This window comes from Equus asinus, chromosome 2 (assembly GCF_041296235.1).
Source record: "Equus asinus isolate D_3611 breed Donkey chromosome 2, EquAss-T2T_v2, whole genome shotgun sequence".
NCBI lineage: Eukaryota > Metazoa > Chordata > Mammalia > Perissodactyla > Equidae > Equus > Equus asinus.
The window spans coordinates 94,183,911-94,208,139 of record NC_091791.1 but is presented as its reverse complement, the minus strand read 5'-3'; the positions used below and the strand labels follow the sequence as shown (position 1 = coordinate 94,208,139).

The window sequence follows — 24,229 nt, the reverse complement described above, 5'->3', positions numbered from 1 at the left end:
TGTGAAACTAAAAATCAAAAGCTTTCCTATGGGGAAAGTCTCAATGTTATAGCGGAAAGAGGTGACAGCCACATTACTAACATCAAAGATAATTTATTAAGCGCGTCTGTGCAAAAGACTCTGGTAGGCACCAGATCCCTGGGGCTTCCTGTTCCAAGGCATCCTCTGCTCTCTGCGTCTTTTTAGTGTACCGTTCTGCTCTCCACCTGTGAATAAGATGGAAACCTTGAAAACTTCGTCTTTGGGGAGGCTGTTACTGAACAAGACAACGCTGGTTCCACCATCCGCGCCAATCGCACAGCGCTGTGAGGTGTGTGGGAGGCTGCCATGCTCAACCTCTCCTTCTTGGAGCTTGTAAATACAAACATCTTTCCGGTTTCCACTTTAGACCAGGAAATCTGGGGAGAGTTGACAAGCGAGCTTTTGCACCATCAGCATAAACCAGGCTCATGCTGGCTCTTCACCCCACCCCTCCTTCCTCGCCCTGTCCCCCACTCCTCCATGAAGGTCCCACACTGCTCCTAAGGTATAGGTACACAGCTACCTCTCCGCCCAAGGGAAGAAACCGGCAACAGAATTTTGGATACCAACCCAAATCGTTTTAAATTTTACCTCTCACAATCATTTGCCTTGTGACGTGTGTACCCGTGCGTACATCTCCATTTAAAGACGATACTTTCTTTTTAAAGGCAAATTCTCGTGAATCGGCCTGTGCGTTATCTGCCAGGTCTAATCGCACAAAGGTCATCTGCAGCCCAAGCATCTCTCCGGGAAGTGGGAAGGATGGGGGCCCTCCATCAGGCAGCCCCCGCTGTCAGGCGGAGAGCTGGGGGGGGGGGCGGCGCAGAAACACCCTCCCACACCCCCGCCCCCTCGCCCCGCCGCGTCAGTCTCTGACCCCACTGGAGCCACACCGGAGACTGGCTCCCAGTCGGTCGGCAGCTGCTTTTGCCACACACATCCAAGTGGGGGCCGCTGGACCATTTATTTATCTTGCGCGCATCAGGCACCCACCATTAGGTGTTGGGGGGAGGCGCCGCTCCGCCTCCAGCCCAGCCCGTCCGCCGCGGCTCCGCACACCCAGCACCCGCGCGGCCGCCAGCGCCCGCCTGCAGCCGCCTCCGGCCGTGGGCGCGTCGCCCGGCATCCCCGCCGCGGTCCCCGCTTCACCTCCCCAGGCGTGAGCGGCGAGGCGCGCAGGAGCGATTTCGCATCCTCTGCGGCGGTTGGGCATCCCTCCGCAGCGGGCCGGCCGGCACCAGCTGCCCAGCTCCGTGCGTCCCCGGCCGGGCCGGCAGTGGCGGCGCGCAGCTCGCCGGAGCGGGACTCGCGGGTGGCGGCGGCGGCGCGAGGGAGTCGGTCGGCCCGCCGGCCGCGCCGCGCTCGGATTGGTCTCCCGGCGGGGCTGCCGGCCGAGGGTTGGCTGCGGGCCGGCTGAAGAACAGGTGCACCCGGCGCCCGGGCGCGCGGAGCTGCCGCCGAGGAGCGCGGCGCGCCGGGCCGAGCGCTGTGTCGGAATGCGGCTGTCGGGAGCCCGGCGCCCCGCGGCCGGCCGCCCCGGTCCCTGAAGGCGGCGCGAGGCCCGGCGGCGGGCGCCCCGGGAGCGGGCGGGCGCGGCGCCCCGAGGATGCCGGCGCGCCCAGGGCGCACGCAGGCGGCGGGCAGCAGCAGCAGCCGCGGGGCCCCGGCGCGCAGCAGGCCGCTCGGCGGGCAGCACCCGCGCCCCGCCGCGCCCTGAGCGGCCGGCGGGCGGCCGGCTCGCCCCTCGCGCGCTCCTCGCGCCCCCTCCCCGGCCGTCCCCTCCCCCGTTCCCGCTCCCCGCCCGCCGCCCGCCTCTCGGGGGGAGGGGCGTGGGGGCAGGGAGCCGATTTGCATGCGGCCGCCGCTGCCGTGCCTGCGCCCGAGCCCGCCGCCGCCGGAGCCCGAGCGGCCCCATGCCTCTGCGCGGCCCTCGGGGGGGCGCGGGTGAAGACCGGCGCCTAGGATGAGCGAAGGGGCGGCCGCCGCCGCGCCCCCTGGAGCCGCCCCGGCCGCCGCCGCCCCGGCCGAGGAGGGCACCGCGGCGGCGGCGGCGGCGGCAGCGGCGGCGGCGGCGGGCGGGGGCCCGGACGGCGGCGGCGAAGGGGCGGCCGAGCCCCCCCGGGAGTTACGCTGTAGCGACTGCATCGTGTGGAACCGGCAGCAGACGTGGCTGTGCGTGGTGCCTCTGTTCATCGGCTTCGTCGGCCTGGGGCTCAGCCTCATGCTGCTCAAATGGATCGTGGTGGGCTCCGTCAAGGAGTACGTGCCCACCGACCTGGTGGACTCCAAGGGGATGGGCCAGGACCCCTTCTTCCTCTCCAAGCCCAGCTCCTTCCCCAAGGCCATGGAGACCACCACCACCACCACCACCACGTCCACCGCGGCCCCCGCCACCCCCTCGGCCGGCGGCGCCGCCTCTTCCAGGACGCCCAACCGGATCAGCACCCGCCTGACCACCATCACGCGGGCGCCCACTCGCTTCCCCGGGCACCGGGTGCCCATCCGGGCCAGCCCGCGCTCCACCACGGCACGGAACACTGCGGCCCCCCCGACGGCCCTGTCCACCACGGCCCCTTTTTTCAGTAGCAGCGCTCCGGGCTCCCGACCCCCGGCGCCAGGAACCCCGAGCACCCAGGCCATCCCCTCCTGGCCCACTGCGGCATACGCTACCTCCTCCTACCTTCACGACTCGACTCCTTCCTGGACCCTGTCTCCCTTTCAGGATGCTGCCTCCTCTTCTTCCTCCTCCTCGTCTTCCTCCTCCGCTCCCACCACCGCCGCCACGCCAGAAACTAGCACCAGCCCCAAATTTCGTAAGTAAATCCTGTGTCTGAACTCTGATTTCCTACTGAGTTTCCTTTCTGCCCTTCTGCTGTCTTTTCTCCTCGCCGCCCGTCTCCTGGCATCCCCCCCCCCCCCCCCTTCCAGGTTCGGAGCACAGAGTGAGTTGAAAACTGGCCACCAGGGAGGGAGAAGGTGCCGGCCTGTTGTGGGTCCGCCTGTGGGGTGGGGGCGGTAGGAAGCGGAGAGACATTTGTCAGGCCCCACAGGCCCTACTTCAGTGGGTCCCAGATGAGAACGGATCTGACTCTCTTCAAAGGGTTAACGCGAGCGCGTCCCTCCTCACTGCAGACCTGCTGGCGAGCTCCAGGCTCTGGCTCCTGTGGAGAGCTGGGGAGGGAGGGGGGAGGGCCTTCCCAAAAGCCCTGAGCCTTTTCCCCGCCCGCCCGTAGGAAGGAGAGAAAGGAAAGTACACGCAAATTGACCAACGATAAACCACAAAGGGAAGTTATGTCCCTGTGGGGGTGGGTCGGGGGTGTGTGATGATTTGATAGATATGTGGTCCAGTGGAGCTGTGGACACTTCCAGCAGCCCTGACCCAGGCTGGGAGCAGGAAGGGTTAATTAGAAGCCATTCGGGGAGGTAGGGAAAGAAGGCCATCCAGGACGAAGGGCTAACCTGGTCACCCCCCACCCTGCCCGTGGCCATTCCAAGGTGTAGAAATGGATTCCGTGGCCGCCAGAGTGAGTTAACTAGAAGATAGGAAGGCAGCCCTACAGAGCTGCCACCCCCAAGGTCCTGACGGAGGCGGAGTTTTTTCAGCTCTGCCAAGCGTTTGCTTTTGTTCCTTTCCCAAAGGTGGGGTGTGAACCTCATCTCCCCTCCCTCTGTGCCTGAAAAACAGAGGCAGAATGGGGCAGAGTTCCTTGCTCTCGAGAAGACCATCTAGCCCTTTTGAAACAGGTCCCTCTTCCAAATGTAGCGTTTTCAGCCTTGGCTCAATTGGTGCCACAACGGGCCAGTTTACCCAGCATGACAGCTTTCTATTTCTTTGCATATGAGGTGTATATTTTCATCAATGTTTTAGATGGCTAATTGACCCCTGACCCCACCCGCCACCTTGTTCTTATTCTAAGGAAATCTTAGGAAGCTTCTTAATCTGGCTGTTGATGTGGATATGGGAACAGTTTGTGCAACCTGTGAAGGTTATTTAGGACAAACCCCCAGCCTGGCAGTTCAAGTTCTTTGCAAGGCTGTTCACCACAACCTGTCTGGTCCTGCTGTCTTTACGTTATATTTCTGTTTTGAGCCATGACATCTGAGGGGAGAGGAGGGGCACCCATCACTGACTCTCCAGTAGAATGCTTCGGTTGCTTTCCGTTATTGGTGATTTTTCATTTCCCTGACCTGTGGTCTTCCTCTGGGTGTTATTTAACCCTTGAAACTTTTTTTAAAAAAGATTTAGTGTATTTGTGGGTAGGGTCCAAGAGGGAAATTCCTTATGCTCTTACTCTGCTTTGGAAAAGAATAGGCTAGAAGATAAATTGGGAGATGAGGAGAAGAGAGGAAAGGGGGATCTGCCACAAGCCAGAATGGCAGTCAAGCCAGAACTTGCTGCTTTGGCTAAAGCAGTCGTTTTTGAGAGCACATTTCTCAGGAGATGTTTAGAGCCTTCTCTCCACAGATCTACCTTTAGTTTTGGGGAGGGATCAAGGCTTTGCAAGTGTAAGTGTGAACATGTTCAATGGGTTGAAAATACATGTGTGTCTGTTTTGAAGACCTCAGATTTTTTCTCTCTTCTTTTGATACATTTGATATGAATAATGGAGTGTAGGTGTACTTCCCAACCTTGTATGCCTGTTTGGGGGGGGGGCTTGAACATGGAGCGGGGTGTGTCATGTTCTTTCTCAATTGATTTCCTTGCATTGCATTCCGGAGATCTTTAAAGAAAAGCTCAAGGTAATTATTTCTATCCTTCCATGCTCCCTTCTTCCTACATTGTGTAGAAGGGAATGGCAGCCAGTTTAATAAATAATGATTATTGACAGGGCACTCAGCCCCGAGGAAAAGGGGGGGATCCGTAAATGGTGTCAGTGTTCACATAGACTTATGAGCGGTATTTGTTTTATGTGTATCTGGGGTCCAGCCCTTGTTCTTTCTTAAACCTTTAACAAGGAATTGAATTAAGGGATGAAAGGCGAGTATGCAAATCCAGCAGAAACTGACCTGGTTTGCATATATCTATAAGGAAAATTTTAATGAAAGGAAGATTATGTAGTTTCCATAAAAGAAGAGTTTAGATAGGTAGATTGTATGGTAATTTAAAGAAAAAGGATAGTTTAATTATTTTATTTTGTCCAAGATTGCAGGATGACTAATAAAAGGAAATAAAGATTTTATTTGAGAGATTATCAGCACTGTTACTGTGTGGACTGAAGAATGGCCTGAATATCTGGCATTTATGTTTTTCACTTGTTTCACTTATACCACTAAAGTTCCCAAGAAATTCCCCTTTTTCCTAGCTCCTACCCCCAGACTTCAGTAGATTTCTTTCTTTCTTTCTTTTTAATGAAAATCATGGACTGTGTTGTAGCACCTGAGGACAGCTAAGGATGATACTGTTTTTTCAAGAGTACCTCGCAAATTCTTTCATGCAGGGTCTTTGCTCCTGAATGGAGCATCTCAAGGCTTAGAGAATAAATGTCTTTGTGTGTTGTGAGCCTTGGGTTAGTCAGAAGGATCCTGACTGTAAATGCAGCACAGGTCTTTGGAGCGGAAGAGCCTGGTTCAGTCTACAATAAACACATTTGCTAATGGGTAATAGGATTTTTCAAGCAAGAGCTATTTTTGCTATGGGGAAGGCCCAGTTTAGAAGAGACTGTTGCTAATTTTCTGTAGGATCAGAGACAAAGGAAGATTGAGCTTGAAAGGCAGAGGGAGAAGAAGGGCTTGGAAGTTGACTGTTCTCATCCTCTAGCCTGTGGACCATGGGCTGGAGCAAAACTTTCTTCTATGGTCCTGGCCTCCCTTGGGTTCCCAGTTAGCTGCCCACGACTGGCCTTTCTTTCAGATGCTTTACAAATATCTGAGAAATAGTGCCACTGGGAGATTATCTTCCCCAAAACATCTTTGATGCATTTTGCATCTGAAAGTGTAGGCTCCTTTACAGATTTTTCAAGCCACAGGGAGGTTGGCTATAGATAGTAGATGGAACAGTCATGTTGACCAGTGTACACACAGCCTTTTACATTGAATTGTGTTTACAGATTTGAAACCTATTTGTAGAATGTGGTCCATGCAAATATGGATCGTCATTTTACTCAGCAGAAAGCACTGTTTAAGAGATGGAAGACCAGATCCACTAGCTAAAGACAAAGAGCCACTTTTAATGGGTTATTCTTTGGGTCAGATTTGGAAGGTATATAGTTAATTCCACTGAATAAGATCACAAAATCTCGAATAGTGTGTTTAGTGAAGAAATAAATGTACAATGTATCATTGATGTTTAAACATGGTGTGGGTAATTTTAATACTATAAATCTAAGTAAAACTTTACGTGGTCATACCTGTTGTAATTTTGAAGACAACCATTGATAACACTATTTTCCTATCTTTTTTTAAAAAAAATCTTTAGTCTTTGAATGAGAGTACTCTTGATTGCTTTATCAACAGCCTCAGATCTAAATTGTTTAAATAAAGTTACTCCTAAACATCGTCTTCTGTTTACGTGAATCAAGGGCTTCAAAGGAATTCCAACAAAGAAGGTACTGAGCCGAGTCATGGGTGGTAGCCAGAGTGAGAAGGTTCAGAGCTCCAGGTCGTTATTCCTCATGGAATCCAATTGAGAGCTTTTAATGAGCACTTGCTGCAACCTGAGTATGTTCTCATTTCCTTTGGCCTTCATGCAGGGTTATGATACTTTTCTGCCTTAATCAGTTATACTGTACATTTTGCCTTTTGGACACTTACCTCGTGCTTCGTGGTCCTCACCAGAAAAGGCTGGGGGCAGGGGTGGGCATAGTTTTGGTAAGTCTCTTTTAGGGCACTTTTTCGTTTGGTCCCAGTGCGTTAAGACATGTGGGTCCAGCCTCCCTCCTCAGCTCCCCATGACTGACAGAAGAGCTTGGCACTGCTGGTGCTGACGGAGTCCTTTTTGCGGGTTTGATTTGTGAATCCAGCCACTTTTGTATTTGTGCTGAATCTCGGATAGCCTTTTGGAACACACAGTGTTGATCCATAAGCTTGTCAGAAAGAAAAGCAAACAACCAACCAACCTAAAAAAAGCTGGTTTGTGGCAACTTCTGTTACTAGAGAAACCAACTTTTCTGCATCCAGCTTGGGCCATGAGCTCCAGCGCTGGCGTGGAGTTTGAAATCAGCGCTCTCCCCCAAGGGAGGTCTAGTCCGCCGAGAACAAGAGCTCTCTTCCTCTGGCACACTTTCCTACATACCAATGAGAAGGAGGCTGATTTTCAACTTGCTTCTTTGGTAGAAATCTTTCCGCATAACCTCTCGTATCCAGTGCCAAACATATCTCAATATTCTGTCTGGGCTATCGGAAATGGAACATGAAAGCTAGCCCTGACATATGTAGGAGCAAGGGAAGAGCCATAAATCTAAGTCTGCAAAAGGCATTTGAATTGCCTGTGAAGAGAACTGAGATTCATTTTTCTCCCTTTGAGTCTGTTTTTATCTTCAGACTTCTGTGTTGGGTGGGGCAGCGAGCTGGCACTGCGTTGACAAATACCACTGAGACATTTTGAGCTCCTAGAATCTTTACTTGTCTACATCCGGGAAAGAGTTTCCTACAGAGCTGTGTACATAGAGAAGGCAGGAGGGAGGGAAAGTCTTAATTGAAAGCTGTGGAATATCAGGATGGAAATGTTCCTAAAGATCCCATTCATGCAATTATTAAAGAAAGGCTGAGGACACGTGTCTAGTTGGTTTCCATTTTCCCTAGTCTGTCATTGAGGACCCAAGGCCCTCCTCCGTTAACTCGTCTTTTATGGAATTGAACTATGACTCTGTCTGAAGCCTCCTTCCAGACTTTTGATGTTTTTTTTTTTTAGCCCTTCATTTTTTAGCATAAGCAGTGGTCATTAAAAGAAATTTTCTTAGATATTCTTAATACCCCCATGTCGTTTCAAGTTGTTTGAAAAATCAACCCTTTTGGTAAGATATGTTAGACTATTTAAGTTGATGTCAAAAGTTAAGAAAAAAAAATTCCACCCCTTTAGGCAGTTGACTTATAAAACTGTCTTGGTGCTTTATCTTTTTAGTTTTTAAATTTAAAAACTTTTTAAGGATTTCAAAAACTTGGTGGGTGATTAATGGCCATTTATTGTCCCAAGTAGATTGGTATACAAATCATGCTAATTTTGACAGCACTTATTATCTGATGCCACAAAACAATTGTACACTTGAACATGGGCTATTATATCCATTCATATAATTATATTGTTTTCATAATACATGTCGTGTTTCGATTTCTTAATTCATTTGAATGAATGTTTATTAAACATCGATTTGAGGCATTGCAATGCTGGTAGTTCATTGGTTAACTTAAAAGGTCTATAAAAATAATGATTTAAAATGCAGGAAATTAATGTAAAACTTAAAATCTATACAGTATTCATTCTCCCAGATATTGACCTAGAGCCAAGGCTTTTTCTTGAATACGTTTCTGCTAGTTTGAGCTTAGCATCTTTTTCTTTTTTTTTGTAAGCCACACCTCTACCTGTTTCTTCTTTAAAGACACTGCAGAAGGAATCGAACCCAGATTCCTCACAGATAGTAATAGAGCCCCCGCCTTGGGAATCTTTTACAGTTTTCTTGCCTGTATATTTCAAGTAATTTTATTCATTTTTTTTTAAAGCAATTCACCATTTGGAGTTTCTTCAAAACATTCAACTAAGTTTTAATAGAAATTGCAATTATCTTTCATTTTCACAATCCTGTAGCATTGGCTTACATAAAACTTAAGTAAATTACATAATTATGATCAGAACAACTGGCATGAACAGATTTGTTGCCCCGACTGAATGCTGGTGAGGGCACAGCCTAACAGGTGGTTGCAGGGGTGTGCATGCTTCCTTGGGCTTGGCCTGGTGGCTGTGACCTTTCCATTGTGTGGTGGGCCCATCAGTGTCCATCCCCCTGGAGGAGTGGTGGCTGTGAGCCGGCTAAGTGGGGGAGCTAGGTCAAGAGAGTGACTCTCTGGCAGGTCACAGTATTGAAAATGTGAGTCAGCTAGGAACCGGTTACTCTCTTAGACCTTTAACTTCCCCCCCGGGATAATCAGGGTGATGACAATAACCTGCCTTGGATGCCACTTGTAAAAGAGCTTATAAGCTGCAAAACCGTCTACTGTTTTTGTGTCAAGAGAGATTGGAAGTGGATGGACTAGGTATTTTCATCCGAGAACACATCAGGCCGTTGAATTCAGTTCAAGTGTTGGAGATAGTTTGCTCCCCAGCTTGAGGGATCTTTCATCACAGTGAGAAATTACTGTTCTCTTTGCCCTTGAATCTCTCCCGTATTCCTCTCTGATACCCCGGCACGTGCGGTGCCATGGATTCTGGAAATCACCTCAAATCACCTTGGAAGTCTAGTCACAAACTGGAGCTCACCATTTCTCATCCTTTGTTGGGTAGATGTTTTTTAAAGCCTGTTTTGGACATATGTTTCTCAAAGAGAGGAACTGAAATTTTGGGATAAATGAATGAGATTGTTGACTTATCTGGAAATCTGAAGATTCTTGATGAAACAAAGGATGCCCCAGGGCTCCCTTTTGTTCCGTCCCACACCATCTTATTGTTATGGGGTCTTAAAAAGGCCCTGTCTGAATTACACTCTCTTCCCCTATTAACTTAGGAGTTCCTGTGAATTAGGTTCCAGGGTGTTAACAGGATGCTCACATCCATCCGAGAGCTCATTTAGATGTCTGCCTTTGCACTTTGGGGAACTCTAATATTAGCATTTTGAAAACATCTTGCTTCAAGTCTGTGTTGGTTGGAAACTTCACCCTGAATTACATTTCGGAGTATTACTTTTTTTTTGCTATGAGCCTTTATTTTTCAAGACAGGTTGGTGATTGTATGTAAATCATAGATTGCCATTCCAAGGCATGAAAAGAGGCTGGTCTGAAACAAGCCTGCAAACTGAATTCAGAATTAAGTTTAATAATAGAAGTTTAGCAGCTTCCAGTGATAAGATTTTGTCTTTGAGGCCTTTTTCTGGAAGTGATAGTGTGCATCATGGATGCTATATAGGCTGTAAGAGTATTTAAAAAAGAAGATCAGCTGGATCTCTGCAACTATTTTAGCATTAATGCATTAGGCCAAGGTTATGAGAATAGACTCTTTATGCTAAACACTGATAAGAATGCTTGAACGTATCAGCCCACCTCTTAAAGTACCTTTCCCTTATCTGCATGTGGCCCTTGGCATCATCTTCCTGTGAATTGCCAGGGAGTAAAAAGTTTAGTAAGAGAAAATCACACCTTCATCATCATTTGGGGATCAGATTCTATTGATTTCTGTGCCTTGAATTTTACTTTTAGAAATGTGGATGAATCCTTCGCAGAATGTCTGTCTTGAAAGGGGCTTGAGAATTTAGGTCATAACAACCACTATTGCTGCTTTTTGTGGGGTTTTTAGTGTGGTCCAGCAGGCCAGCACTTTACATATTTTGTCGTCTTTGTTTACCGAAACAAGGACAATCATCTAGGCGTGCAGCCTAGGTATGAATATCCTGGTCATGCAGGTAATGGAGCTGGCTTGGAGTGGTTCCTTACTTTGTCCAGGACATGTATAAGTGGCTTAGTTTTCACGATCAGGAAGACGGGAAGATCATTTTACAGGTGATCTCCCCCCACCCCACATCCCAACCCATTGATACAGTGTCAGCATATCTGTGTGCATTGCCTCTTTCAAGCCTTAAGCTCATACACTGTGGCACTCACCATTATAAACGCCATGAATGGAACATCTTTCCTGTACCTATTCTTTGATATGGTAAAGGGTGACTTCTTAACTGGAGAAATTGCCCTGATTTGCAGTTTAAGGAGAAATTTAGATGTTGCAACAAATGAGAAAGAATGTATTCCTCTAAACGCTTTTCCTTGATCTTCTTATCTCTCTCTTTTCTCCTGTGCCTGCTTGTAGGTGATTCAATAGAACAATGACAGGAGACAGTTACAGACTTTGTTTCTCTCCTTCCTAAAATCCAGCCAAAATTGTCCTCTCTGCCCGTTCCAGACTTGCTTTTGATTACGGTAGTTACTGCATCGTCTGCTCACACTGGCCGATGGAAGTGTGTCAGGGAATATTGGAGTGATAGCCTTGCAGTTCTACGGACGCTAAAATAGCAGCCCTACCAAGTAAATGATGGGTGTTGCGCCATATGCAATGTCTCCTGCAGAGCATCTGAATTCCCTCTTGGAACCACACTACAAGGTACCCACTGCTGAGCAGCCAGCAGTCCTAGGAAGAGGAATATTGGTGAGATCCCGGTACTCTGCCAAGGATATCCCAAACCAGACCCAATCATTGCTTATTCCTTTGACAGTTCTTTGTAGCAAGGGTCCCTAAGACAAAAATATTCTGCTCTTTAAAGTGAAAGGTGATTGGGATTTCTACTTTTGCAGACCCACAGAAAGAAAAGGGAAATAGGTCAGAGACTAAGACTGGGTTGTAGAGTGTTTGAATAGCCATACTGAAGGATGGGAACACTGCAGTATCAGGGAATCTGCGTTGCCCAAACCCTGTGAGACTCTGAATGAATCCTGTAGACTAAGAATGACAGCTGTACTCGTAAAGAAGAGTAGTGAGGTTGCTTACCCATGTCTATTGTTAAACAAAAGTTTTTTGCAGCCTCATGGCAAAGTCTAGAGACCCTAGGAAGGAGAAAGTGAAACTGGGGTGCAGAAATGTTTTTATTAGACACTGTCTTGGCTAAATTCTACTTAACTGACTTTTCAGTGTGAGAATCTCTCTTTTTGTGCTAAAAAGCTGACAAATACCCCCTCCATGCTGGACAGTTACAGCTGATGGTGCTTCTCCCTTCACCAAATGAGAGGTGTGTTTACTGACTATTAGTTGTATTAGCTCCTAAACCTGTTTGTGCTGGTTGTTCTTGTTACTATAATTAAGTAGCGTATTTAGATAGTACACAACCAATGAATTAATTGTAATTTCTATTAGAGTAAAGTTGATTACTTCGGATATATTCCATAAGGACAAGTCACTTAAAAAAATCCTTGTTGAAGCTGTGGGCAAGTTTATGGGAGAATGTATTTAGATATCCATAAGAAATCTATGCTTGGATTGTTTCCAGTGTGGCTTTAAGTTCTCCTTCCAGAATAAATAAAATGAAACTGAAAAATTATGGTATTTATTTTGGATGTGGTTTTTCACAAGAAAGACGACAGAAATTTACTCAGTGAAAAGCTTGAATTCTATAGCCAGATATTTGGCTAGTGAGTGTGCAGTTGTATGCTTTAGGTTAAAATAAAATAAATAATAAATTTTACTTTACCATGTGATAGATTTACAAGGTCATTATATCGTGTTCTTAATAGTGTTAAATAGATTGGAAAATGTTTACTGTATAATTATCTAAAACTTTGGGTAGAAAATTATATGAGATGCCAATTGTATTAAGCTAAGTAGATTAATAGATAGATTTAATATATAGTACGTATATTCAGAAGAAGTATACAAACTGTTAATGGTGATGGTTTCTAGATTATGGAAGAGGAATGCTTTTTAATTTATTGTACTTTGGTTTATTTTTTTCTGATTTTATTTAATGGTCATGAATTATGTCTCTAATTAGAAGTTATTAAACTTTTGAAAAAGTCAAGAATAAGCTCCATGAATCAGTTCAATTACTGGTCTTGGTTCTGTGAAGATTGTTTTAGTCATAGAGTTTGTTTCTTAATTGGTAGTGTCAGCATTAAAGTGTTGACTGAGTTGGGTTCCGGCTGTGAAATGCAGATGTGTGGAAATATAAAGGCGTTTCATTGGCTCATGGGAAATAAGGCCTTATTGAAGGCAGAGTGTCTGTGGACCATTAGCCTCCACCTCATAAGGATGAAGAGGATGGAAGTTTATGTTACTTAATGGCTCTTCGGTCTGCAGTTGTTGGGCAGTCTTTAGAGGAATTGCTAGGGAGGGCTATTGCCGATGGAAATCTGAGTTGCGTGTGCACTAACCAAGTACCTGGTCTATTTTAAGGATCAAATGAAAGGAAAATGCAACGGCTGGTTAGTAGTACTAGGTCTTAGGAGGGACGGCTTGGGCTGAAAACGGCTATTTAATATTTGAATGATAATATTCTGCTTCTTGATCTGGGTGCAATTACATGGGTGAGTTCTGTTCGTCCAAATTCATGGAGCTGTATACTTACGATTTGTGCACTTCTTGTATACATCTGTACAAACTTAAAAATGTAAAAGAAATCTTTCAAAGTATTCCTTTGGCCTTCCCTTCGTGTTACCAGGTTGGTGGTCTGCGTTTATGGATTTCTCCATTTACAGACACTGGATCCTGTTTCTGAGTGTTTGTTGTTCATGCCTCCCAGGCTGACAGACAAAAAGAGTGTCTTCCTGGCCTCAGCTCCCTCTGTTCTCAGGATCTTGGCTTAGGGAGGCTCCATGCAGATGCCCATACTCTTTTTCAGTTGAAACCTTGCTGAGTGGATGCCTTGTGTTTACATTACATAACATTTTCTTCCACCCAGATCAGGAGTGTTTCTGGTACAGCATAAGGTGCCACACTTCTCACACGTCTTACACATTTAAAACCCTACTTGTGTCCTGGGAGTGACTTCATCACAGCTCTGCAAACATTTGAGTGCACAATACACAAGAAAGATAATTCATCATCTGCATTTATGGTTTTGTCCAGAAGACGGGAACATATGTTCGAGAGAATAATTAAGTGCTGAGGTGTATGAGTCCAACTGAAAAGCAGATTAGGCCATTTCAGAAAGTAGTGATCAGAGTGGACACAGGTAGTTCCAAGGGAGAATGTGTTTAGGCAGAGAAATAATGAAGAGAGGCCAAGGGAGTAAAAGGTTGGTAACAAAGGTGGAAGTGGCATGTGACTACTCATGTGGGAGCCGGTGAGGAGTCTGACCGGGTGGGCAGAGAGGGTCTCTCTTGGAATTAATGAGGCAGCTTCACCCTTTCCTCAGGGCAGGGCCTGATTCAGGAGAGGGGGGAGTGGGCGGAAGGACATGGCTAGGCTGCTGTGGGAAACCACAGTCAGGGTTGGTGCGAGGAATTGGCACAAGATCAGATGTTTTCACAGGATGCAAGATCTCTAGGATGACTTAGGAGGAGGAAGAAGCAACAAATTCTAAAGATGCTGCAAGCCTGATTTGTCCCAAATCATTTAAAAATATGGTCTTTGACTTGTGATGAATCTATTTAAGTGTTGACTTCATTCCAGTGCCTCTTCAGAGTGCTGAAAGAAGCAACAGAATTGGTATGTTTTAAGATGTTTAGTTTTTTCCAGTCACATCAACACAGCCCTAGATTTAACCCAAGATAGTAGCTTTCAAATATCTACAAATTTGCAAGTAGAGATACAAAGAGAATAACAAGAAACTCTTGCCTTTGCTGCTCCTCCTAAATTAGGCTGTGACTGCCTTCAGATTTTTCAAAGACTACCTTATGACTTGGTTGCCACCTCACCCTAGTGGTCTCCTGTGAGGTCCTCTTTTCAGAAGCCACTCAGCACCTTTGAGATTGAATGCTGACACTGCATGGCATTGAGAAGGCAGTGGCACTGTTGACGCCCTCTCTGCATTCATCACGTGAAGAATGAGGGAGGGAAGACGATGCTACCTCAGGAACCCTGAGGCTGGCCAGGGAGCTCTTATCATCCACAAAAGAATGACATCCGTGCATTTACACACGCACAGCGATCATTAGTTGTGTTACCTGCTTTGTTGACCATAAAGAAGACCCTGCAGCTTAGAATCTGATTCATCCGTCTGGCTAGCTTCTTTGGTTGCTCCTTGTCACCAGACAGAGGGGCTATAACGCTTTGTAAGTGCACCTGTGAAAGTGCCAACTGCCTCTCTCTTTCTCGGTTTTTCACTGATCAGATAATTTTCACCGATGTCAACCTTTGTAATAAGCTAGCTGACATATACTAGTGTTATTTGCTTGGAATATTTTCACTTTGTCTATTTTTTTGACTTAGATAAAGGTACAGCTTTCAGTTATTTGTGTGGGTCTTTGTGTACTTGATCAGAAGAAATTTTTGAAAGGAAGGCAGCGAAGCTATAGATGGGGTCTTTACAGAGTCGCTGTCAAATCTGTGTTTCCCCGTCATCATCTGGTTTTGTAAGCTTCTAAATGACCTTCTGTGGTACCACATTGATGCTCATCTTTCATCATGAACAGCTCTGAGTTATTTATGATAAATAATGAAATGCTGTTTCCTACAGTGCACTGCAAATGGCTGAGTCTTGTAAAAGTCTAAAGAGCTCTATTATTTCTAAATGACTAGATAACAAAAAATGTTAACCCTGAGAAGAAAGGTCCGGTAGAACGTGCAGCTGGCAAAGCACAGTCCTCCTGCCTGGTCCCTTCTCATTGGCTTTCTGCACCTGAAGTCTGCAGGGCCTGCCTTCTGAACAATGACCTTCTAGAATGGCAAGGAGAAGTTATGTCTTCCAGATAGTTGGGTTGGTGAGGAGCAAGAGTGAGGCATTTATTTGGACTGGGGAAGGGGGAAACTTGCAAAATTCATTTATACTTTAAAACTCTTAATTTTTAAAATGGTATTACCAGTGGTGAGGACTTTGTGATGCTAGGATACCACAACTTAAATAATTTGTTTGAGCACAGATGTTGAAAAGAGAGTAAACGTTAGAATAATTGTATCAAAACAAAGCTTTAGAGATGCTTGACGTTTTTTCAAAATTAACTCAAGACGATGTTTGCATTTTCTCCCTCTTATCCCAATATACAAAAATGGAGCCATACCAAACATATATCCAATTTGCAACTCTCAGCTGCCTCGTACTCTGCCATGTATTAGTACAGTTGCTAAGTGCTGTTCACAGGGAATATGTGTTCTCATCCTGTTTGCCATAAAATGCCTACATGTCTGAGTGTTAGGGTTTGAAGACTTTAATTGCCAGGTACAGAAAGTCTTTATGTTCTACCCTCCCACTGTGAAAATTGAATTAAATTCCTGGCCAGTGAGCTCTTTATACTTTATCCAGGAGAGTCTCTTTGTGAGCAAACCATAGAGAGGGGTGATCTTTGGTCAGCCAGACTTTTAAACACACAGTTTGCTGAAGTTTCCCACTGAATTTTCTCACATTTCTCCAGGCATTATTACTTGGCCAAATGAAATCATCTGTTTCCCCCTACTAGAACTGCTTTCTTTCCTCCAGATATCAGCTGCAAGGTACCAAACGAACTGTGTAAAAATAAATTACACATGCTGCATTTTGGGAAGAGTACCTTAGTTGTTCCATCAGTTTCTTTTCACAGCTCTTCTGGGAAGTCCACTTTAATCTTCAGTTATCAGTTATGCTGTCAGTTGAACCTCTGGACCCAAAATAGAGATGCTTTTGTGTCAGGAAAATCAGGCTGTTTGAATGTTCGAAAATATTTTTGCATTTGATGAAGACGAGTGTCACCATGTGCCATGGGGGAGAGAGAGAGTCAAAGAAGGAAAGCTCTTCCCAGAAGCCTGTTTGATGAATGGACCATGTGGCTCAGCTTCCTGACCCTGGACCATCAATCTAGGGTTTCCCGTCGATAGCAATCTGGCATTAGCTACACAGCCCACTCCAGGTATCTGCATAACGACTCTGAGATCTGTAGATTATCCAGGCTTTTTTATCTCCATATGCCTCGTCTACCACTTCCTCTTTGATGCTCTGCCATTTTGTAAATTAAACGGGAGAATCTGGTGAACAGGAGGTGATTTTCATGGAGACTGGGGAGAGGCTGGAAGAGTGTTACCTTCGAGAAGTTCATATTCCTTTGCCTAATCTTGTTAATCGTTACGTTTGCTTTTTCTTTGCATCCAAGGTAAAGTGGAAACAAGATATTAGAAGAGTGGTTTTAAAAGAGAAAATATTTATGGCACTGTGGGGAGGCGACTGGACCTGGTTTGGGAAATGTGGGCCCAGCACTGTCTCTCAGTTGTTTGAGACCTCAGGGTGGACTACTGAGTGGCTGAGTCTCAACTCCTTCTGTCAGTGAGGCTGTTGGACAAGACATTCCCTGAGTCTCCTTGTGGCAGATTCCCTGAGGCCAGATTCTAAATTTGAGATTAAAATCTTAGTGGAATTTTTGAATTACTAATTCTGCTGACTCTCCCCCCACCCCTTTTCCTCTCTCCCTCTCCCCTCTCCCTCTCTCTCTCTCTCTCACTGTCCCTCTCTCTCTCTCTCTTACACACACACACACACACACACACACAAGGTTTTCTGGGTCTGTCTTTTGGTGGCATATCTTGCAGCTCAGCATTTATTAATACCCTTGTTTCAGTGTGCTGACGTAGGTGGGACTTGATTACGTCCTAAAGTCTGGTGAATTTTGTTTGCTTACAACTTTACAAGAGAATTCCTATTGTTCTTCTGACAGATGTGGAGCTTGGTAGGCAGCTGTAGGTCTGCTATTGCGAAGCACATATATATGAAAGTAAATGGATTCCAAAAATAGAGGAACCAGGAGCCAAGAGGGATTACTGGCACACGCAAAATATTTTGTTTGGAGGTATAAATAGATTCAGCCAGTTCTAGATATAATCACAATATCTTTCTTGCTTAATTAAACAGAATTCCGGGTTGCTGAATTCTACAGTATTATAAGAAGAAGAGAGGACTAGGAAATGGTATTTCCAAGACATTATTTTCAATGGCATGTCAGTTGGCATGGAGTTTCTGATATCAGAATGTGGTTCCATCCTTTGCATTGGGACACAGCTCTGTGATAGAGTCAGAGTGACATTTAATTAAAACGCGAGGTGGCCAGAGTTAATATTTTATTTTTTTTTGGAGCACCTTCCTCCTCGTTATTAAACAGGACATTTTCACTATAGAAAATTAGAAAATATAAGCAATGGGAGGAAAATAAAAGTCAACTGTGGTTCTGCCACCCCGCGATAATTACTGTTTTCTTTTTGTTGAATATTGGCCCACTTTTTTTCGCTGTGAATATGTATCTTTTTGCAAAAATGAAATTTTGCTCTAATACTCCTTTAGCTATCTTTTTGCACCTTATGTGAAAATATTTCAATGTCAAAATACTTGAACCCCTATCTTTAATGGCTCCATGCTGAGACATGTTGACATACTAAAATATAATGAGCCTATCACTTGTTGAAAATTTGGTTTGTTTGAATGTGGTCATTATTACATAAAATTCTGCCCTGAAAACCCACAGTTTGCAATGAAAACTTTTGGCCAATGTATTTTCAAAAAAACTTAGATTTTTAAAAGCTGAATTCCTACATTCTCATCCACAAAATTTATGCAATTCACATTCTTGCCATTAAAGTGACAGATGCCCATTCTTTCCGTAACCCTCCCCATGGTACATATTACTAACAACAAAACAACCAAACCATGACAAAAACCTTTGCCAACCAGATAGTTTCTTTTGGTGACGAAGATTGGCCCTGAGCTAACATCTGTTGCTAACCTTCCTCTTTTTGCTTGAGGAAGATTGTCCGTGAGCTAACCTCCATGCCATTCTTCTTCCATTTTTTTTCTATATGGGATATCGCCACAGCATGGCCTGGTGAGTGGTATGTAGGTCTGTGCTCCGGATCTGAACCCCTAAACCCTGGGCCACCAAAGTGGAGCACGTGCACTTAATCACTATGCCACCGGGCTGGCCCCCCAAACCAGATAGGTTTAAGACAGTATTTTATTGGTGTTCTGTCTTACATTTCTCTGATTACAAGGAAGAGTAAGCATTGTTAGGTAGCTGTTAAAATGGAAGGGTTTGTGCCTCTTCCTATCAGCTTGCACCGTTTGGCAGGATGCCCCTGTGTCATCCAGTTCTTCATTGCAGCCCGGGATGCTGTAAGGAAGAGCTGAGGCCTGGACGTGCTAAAGCTGCCCAGGGTCATTTAGTAACGAAGTTTTTTCCCCTTAACCTCAGAAACAGTGTTGCAGATGGCAGGCGGGTCAGGGTCACGAGGAGGCAGCAAATGAGGAATAAGTTACAATGGTTCTTGACTAAGTGACCTGAGGGGCTGGAGCATCTTGGGGTCATTTGGCATTAGGAAAAGCATGACGTTAAATGTTACCCTAAGCTTATATAGCTAGGAAGAGTCTGATAATGAGGGCAAGCCTGAACACACACACACAATAGATCAATAATAATAATTTCTGAAAGTCCAGAGGGCTTAAATTACAAATTTCCCTGTGGGTATAGACAAGGCCTGAGGACTGCCCCCACCACTCCCGTGCTGTCCTCTCCAGGGCATCCTCAGTGTTCTGGTCAGTAACCTTTAGCTTCCGCTCTTCTGCTCCGTGGTGTGGATGGTGAGCTGGAGATGAGGGTCGGCATCCGGGGACCAGCAGGGTAAGCCGCCTGTGTCTGGGCCTGCGGCAGCCGCTGCCTCCAGCAGCAACGCGTCCACTGCTGTCTCCACTAGTAAGTGCCATGGAAACTCAGGGAGCTCCAGGGGCAGCCGAGCAGTGGGTGAGCATGAAATTACCAAGTAACACTGGATTTTCACATGCCGCATTATAAAAATAGAGCCACCTGAGAAAGAGCAGGCCAGGCCAGCATCCAGTAGCAACCTGCGTTTCTGGCGTCTGCTTCCCTTTGGGTCAGTCTTCTCCGTGAGGAGCAGGCAGCCTTGGTGCTTCCGTTACCGGCGTGGCTTGCTCAGGCTGAGGTGCTCCTTCTCTGACATTTGACCAACACTTAAACCAGAAATTGATTAATTTGATTTGGGCGAAGAATCTGACTCTCTGGAGACTTTCCTCATCGTTGACGAATCCATCCTTTAAGCTTGGTAGCTCGAGGCACGTTGTGTTAGCATCTACCGTCTTGTCATGTTTTTTGGACGTTAAAAAAAAAAAGTTGAAAATGTTGTATCCCAGATGGAGAAATACTGATGACACTTCCACGTTGATAGACCCGCATATTCAGATTATTAGTCCAGGTACCCTCATGGATCTTAACCTCGGATGCCCAGAGGGAACTGCCACCCATTGAATCTGGTGGACTGTTGGTTAGATTTCATTTGATGTGGATGTTAACTTTTTGTTTTGTTTTCCTCTAACTGATGCCATTAGCATCTAATTAGGTTGAAAATCAGCAATTAGAATTGGAACACGTGCAGTTGTTGTTATTTTTCTTTTGATCACAGTTAGGCTCTTAATGATGTGATTGAGAGTCTGTGTGTCAACGTGTGTGAGTGTGTGTCCCGTCGAAAGAGCAGTGGATGTGAAGCCTGGAAGATTAGATTGAATCCAAGCTTTGCTGCTTCTTGGAGACCTGAGCTTGATGGCGTCTGTCTCCGTGAGACTCACTTTCCTTGTTTTCAAAAGCTGACATATGGCTGCTTCTTAGCGCATAAGGCTGCTGTGAAGTCTGTGGATATCAAACCGTCTTATAAACCAAGGTCTGGAGCAGATTGATAACTTATACGTTGGAAGCCAAGGGATGTTGGATATATGGGAATCGGGGCAATTGGAAACCATCATGTGCGGCCGAACATTGCTGATGTCATGAGCGAATGTTTTCTTTTGGGGAACTAAATTTAATCTTAACTATTTAGGACTGTACTTAGGAACTGATGGTTTGAAAAATATTCAAGCTGGAGAGCACTGTGGAGAGGAGGAAGAGACGGATGCTGTGAAAATTTAAACCCCACAACGGCGTTAACTAGAAAAATGTTTCCAGACATCTGGACTTGAATTTCTCAGCCTTCCAGAGGGCCGGCTCAGCCAGCGTGCCTTTTTGTATGATGGCCCTGGACTGTGGATGCTCAGTTTGAAACTGACTCTCTGTTAGTCCCCGAGGTCTCCATTTCTGACACACTAAACCCAAGCAGACGAGGGAGTGTGCTCTGGAGAGTGAAGAACCCTTTGTTGCACGTTCTCACTCTCTTGACTCATGCCATTTCTCTTCAGGTCAATTGTCCTTAAGAAATGATTCTCGGTGCTGAGGAAAGAATACTTTTCCAAAGCATTTCTTCCAAAGTATATCTTGGTAGATTTTGCAAACTATTAAGCAAGATTTCCTATGCTGAGATAAAGTAAGAGGGTCTATATTTCTGGAGAAAGCTAAAATTCATCTCATTGACATTTTCCTGTGTCTCCTCATTTTCTTTTCCATATAAAGTTTTTTTTTTTTTTTTTTTGGTGAGGAAGATTGGCCCTGAGCTAACATCTGCTGCCAATCTTCCTCTTTCTGCTTGAGGAAGACTGTTGCTGCACTAACACGTATGCCAATCCTCCTCTATTTTGTATGTGGGATGCTGCCACTGCATGGTTTCACGAGCGATGCATAGGTCTGCACCTGAGATCCAGACCCTTGAACTCTGGGCATTAAAACTTAACCACTATGCCACCGGGCTGGCCCCTAAATATTTTTTAAAAATCCAAACGTAGAAGTAGATTTAATTTCCAGAGAATGAGAATTTAGCGCTTCGTTTTTTTCTGTTTGTCTTGAAACATTATGTGATAAAAAATGTTTATCGTGGCTTCAGGGGGAATGAATCTGTTCAGGTAAGTTAGTGACATGAGCCAGCATGCCTGACTCCTCTTCCACACAGCCCTTATCATGATCCTTCATTTTCCAGCTCCTTATTAAGCACCTGCTGTTTGCCAGATGCTGTTTCAGGCAGCCACCGCTGGGGCTGCAATCAGGATGATGCTGACTCAAGCATTGGCCCACCAGAGCATTCATAGAGGAACCCAGAGATGAGAGTTTCTATCAGTGAGAAATGCAGAACGGGATTATACGATAGAAAGTCTGAATTTATGATAGTTGAACTGAGTCCCAAATGTGAGAAGCAGCCCTGGATGACAACACCTTTGTCAGAAGCATATCAGAAAGAAAAAAAATAAAGTTCAAGGGTTTGAGGGCCAGAAAAACAGCCAGTGTGCCTCAGCATAATGACTGCACCCAGGAGTGGCAGGAAGTGAAGTGGGAGAGGTGCAGAAAGTAAGACCCTTTAGGAATTTGGCGTTGATTTTTACTGTCGTGGAAGACCATGGGGGATTTAGGTAGGGGACGGTTCTTGTTATGTTTTAAAAAGGTCCGTCTGGATGCTTCGTGGAGCTGCCCTCGAGGGGCCACAGCTGGAGACAAGGAGACGAGTGAGAAGACCACTGCGGTGTTGAGGCCATGAGGTCCTGGCAGTGGAGATGAGAGTGGAGACCGGTGGTGGGCATGGTGTGCTGTCAGACTGGATCTGCTCTAGGGGGCAAGAGGGAGGGCTTATTGTCAAGAAAAGACAGGAATGAATGAATCAAGCCTCCCTCCTTGGTTTCTGTCCTGAGTAAGAGGGCGGATGGTGGCATCATTAACTGAGAGGGGGCCGACAGAGGGCTGAGCAGGATCTGGGGGTGGGGAATGAGGACGGTAGAGTTGTTTTAAGCACCCTGTGTTCTCCATTCCTGTTAGATGTGCAAGTGGATGCTTTGAGAAGGTAATTGGGTAGACTGGAATGGAGGGGGATAGATGCCCATTGACGGAGCAAACAGCGTTACAAAGGGCGGTGGTCTGGGCGAGTGGATTTGGACTCCTGCGTCAGCGCTGAAAGCCTGGGAAGGGAGGACCCACATGGTGTGACCCCGGAGGGATTTCTGGGAGATGCAGTGCGGCCAGGACGATGTCAGTAGTTCTCAACCCTAGGTGTATTTTGAATCCCATGACGGAGCTATAAAAAATGGATACCCACGCCCAGGCCCCACACCCAAGATGAGTGAGAATCTCTGTTTGGAGGGAGAGCAGTGGCAGATGTCAGTAGTTTTTATAAAGTTCCCTTGGTGGTTCTAAGTTGTTGCCAGGATTGTGGGCAGCTTGACCTAAAGAAAGGAAGGGATGACCTGCTAATCCCCTTTGGCAGGTGGCCCTGTAACTGGGAAGTGGAAGCCTGTCAGCAGAAACTCACAACCTTCATCCTTTGGAGAAGAAAAGGATGGAAGGGATGGAAGGCCAAGCGTTGTAGGGTTGGGGATGAGAACCACACGGTCCCTGCCAGCACCAAAGGCTGGAAAGCAAAGCCAGCCAGCCCTTTGCTTACTCAGCATGGCTGGCCATCTCAGTGGGGAGCAGGACCGGGCTTCTAAAGAGGGCAAGGGTCAGAGAAAAGGGGGAGGGCAGATTTCCCCCTTTACTAGCTCCTCCCTGACAAGCCAGGCACTGGAGAAACTTCAGCCCGGGGCAGAGCTCCCGTGAGGATTCCCAGACTCATCTCCGTCAGCAGGGTTGGCTCAGTCCACTGTTTGAGCAAAATTATTTACAGAAAATCCCAAGGCTTGCTGTCTCTAACAATTTGGCTGTAATTTTTATTATAATACCCAGCATTGTTAAAGGCAGAGTGAAACGGGTGGGAGTATCATTGGATGTGAAATATTTCAATATGCGTCCTTAACTTTGTCCAGGAATTCCGCTTGTAGAACACTCTGAAAATAGGGAGGGAGGGAACGGAGGAAGGAAGGGTGGAAGAGAGAAAATGTGTTCAGAGGTTTTCATGTGAGCGAGTTCATCACAGAAAAACTTGCACAGGTTTGCTGTTTTCAGCAGTGTGGGTGTTACTCGTCATCTCTTTAAAAGCATAGCATGCAAAAACATTTACCACAATGTGAAGTATGAAAAGCAGGCTTAGAAGTCATATGTAACTGTAGTTATGCATGCATATTTTAGAAAATAAACATTGGTCATAAGTCTATAACATTGTAAAAGAAAACAACTCTCTTTGAGTGATGAGATTGTCGGCAACTTTAATTTTCTGAAAATTTTCACTTAAATTTCATTTTATCTCATTTTAAATTTCCTTAAATTTTCATGCAGTTTAGCTGTCCCAGGGTTTTAAGAACAGAGGGTGAAATGGTATCAATAAGTTCTTAATTTTGCTTGAGATTAATTATGGGTTTTATTATCTGGTTCTCTGAATTTGGAATAAGGACCCCTGGCTCTCAGAGATGTTAAAGGGTCAAATGGAGTCACCCGGGGGAAAGCATGCTGTCAGTCCCTGCGCATGTTAGGGTGTCTTCAGTGTTGATGTCCTGCTGCCTCCACTCGTAACCGTGAACTTTATTCCTTTAGTACTGTTTCTTATTATGGCTTGTTTATTATTTATTATTAGTACTTTATTCCAAGTACTGTTTTTCACGGAACATTTTCTTAGTTTGGGTAAAATAGTAAAATAGATATAAAATAGCTTCCTTTGTGCTGATGGATATGCTCGTCTTTG

General features: G+C 45.8%; 1 protein-coding gene across 7 annotated transcripts in view; it reads left to right on the top strand.

The window, feature by feature from the left end:
- The first annotated feature begins 1,984 nt into the window (after positions 1-1,984).
- NRG3 (neuregulin 3) overlaps positions 1,985-24,229 on the top strand; it is a 1,008,158-nt gene continuing 985,913 nt past the window's right edge. For all 7 annotated transcript variants that reach the window (XM_044760110.2, XM_044760104.2, XM_044760099.2 and 4 more), the window contains exon 1: positions 1,985-2,834. In XM_044760110.2, coding sequence (XP_044616045.2) covers positions 1,985-2,834 — 850 coding nt within the window. The remainder of the gene's footprint in view (positions 2,835-24,229) is intronic.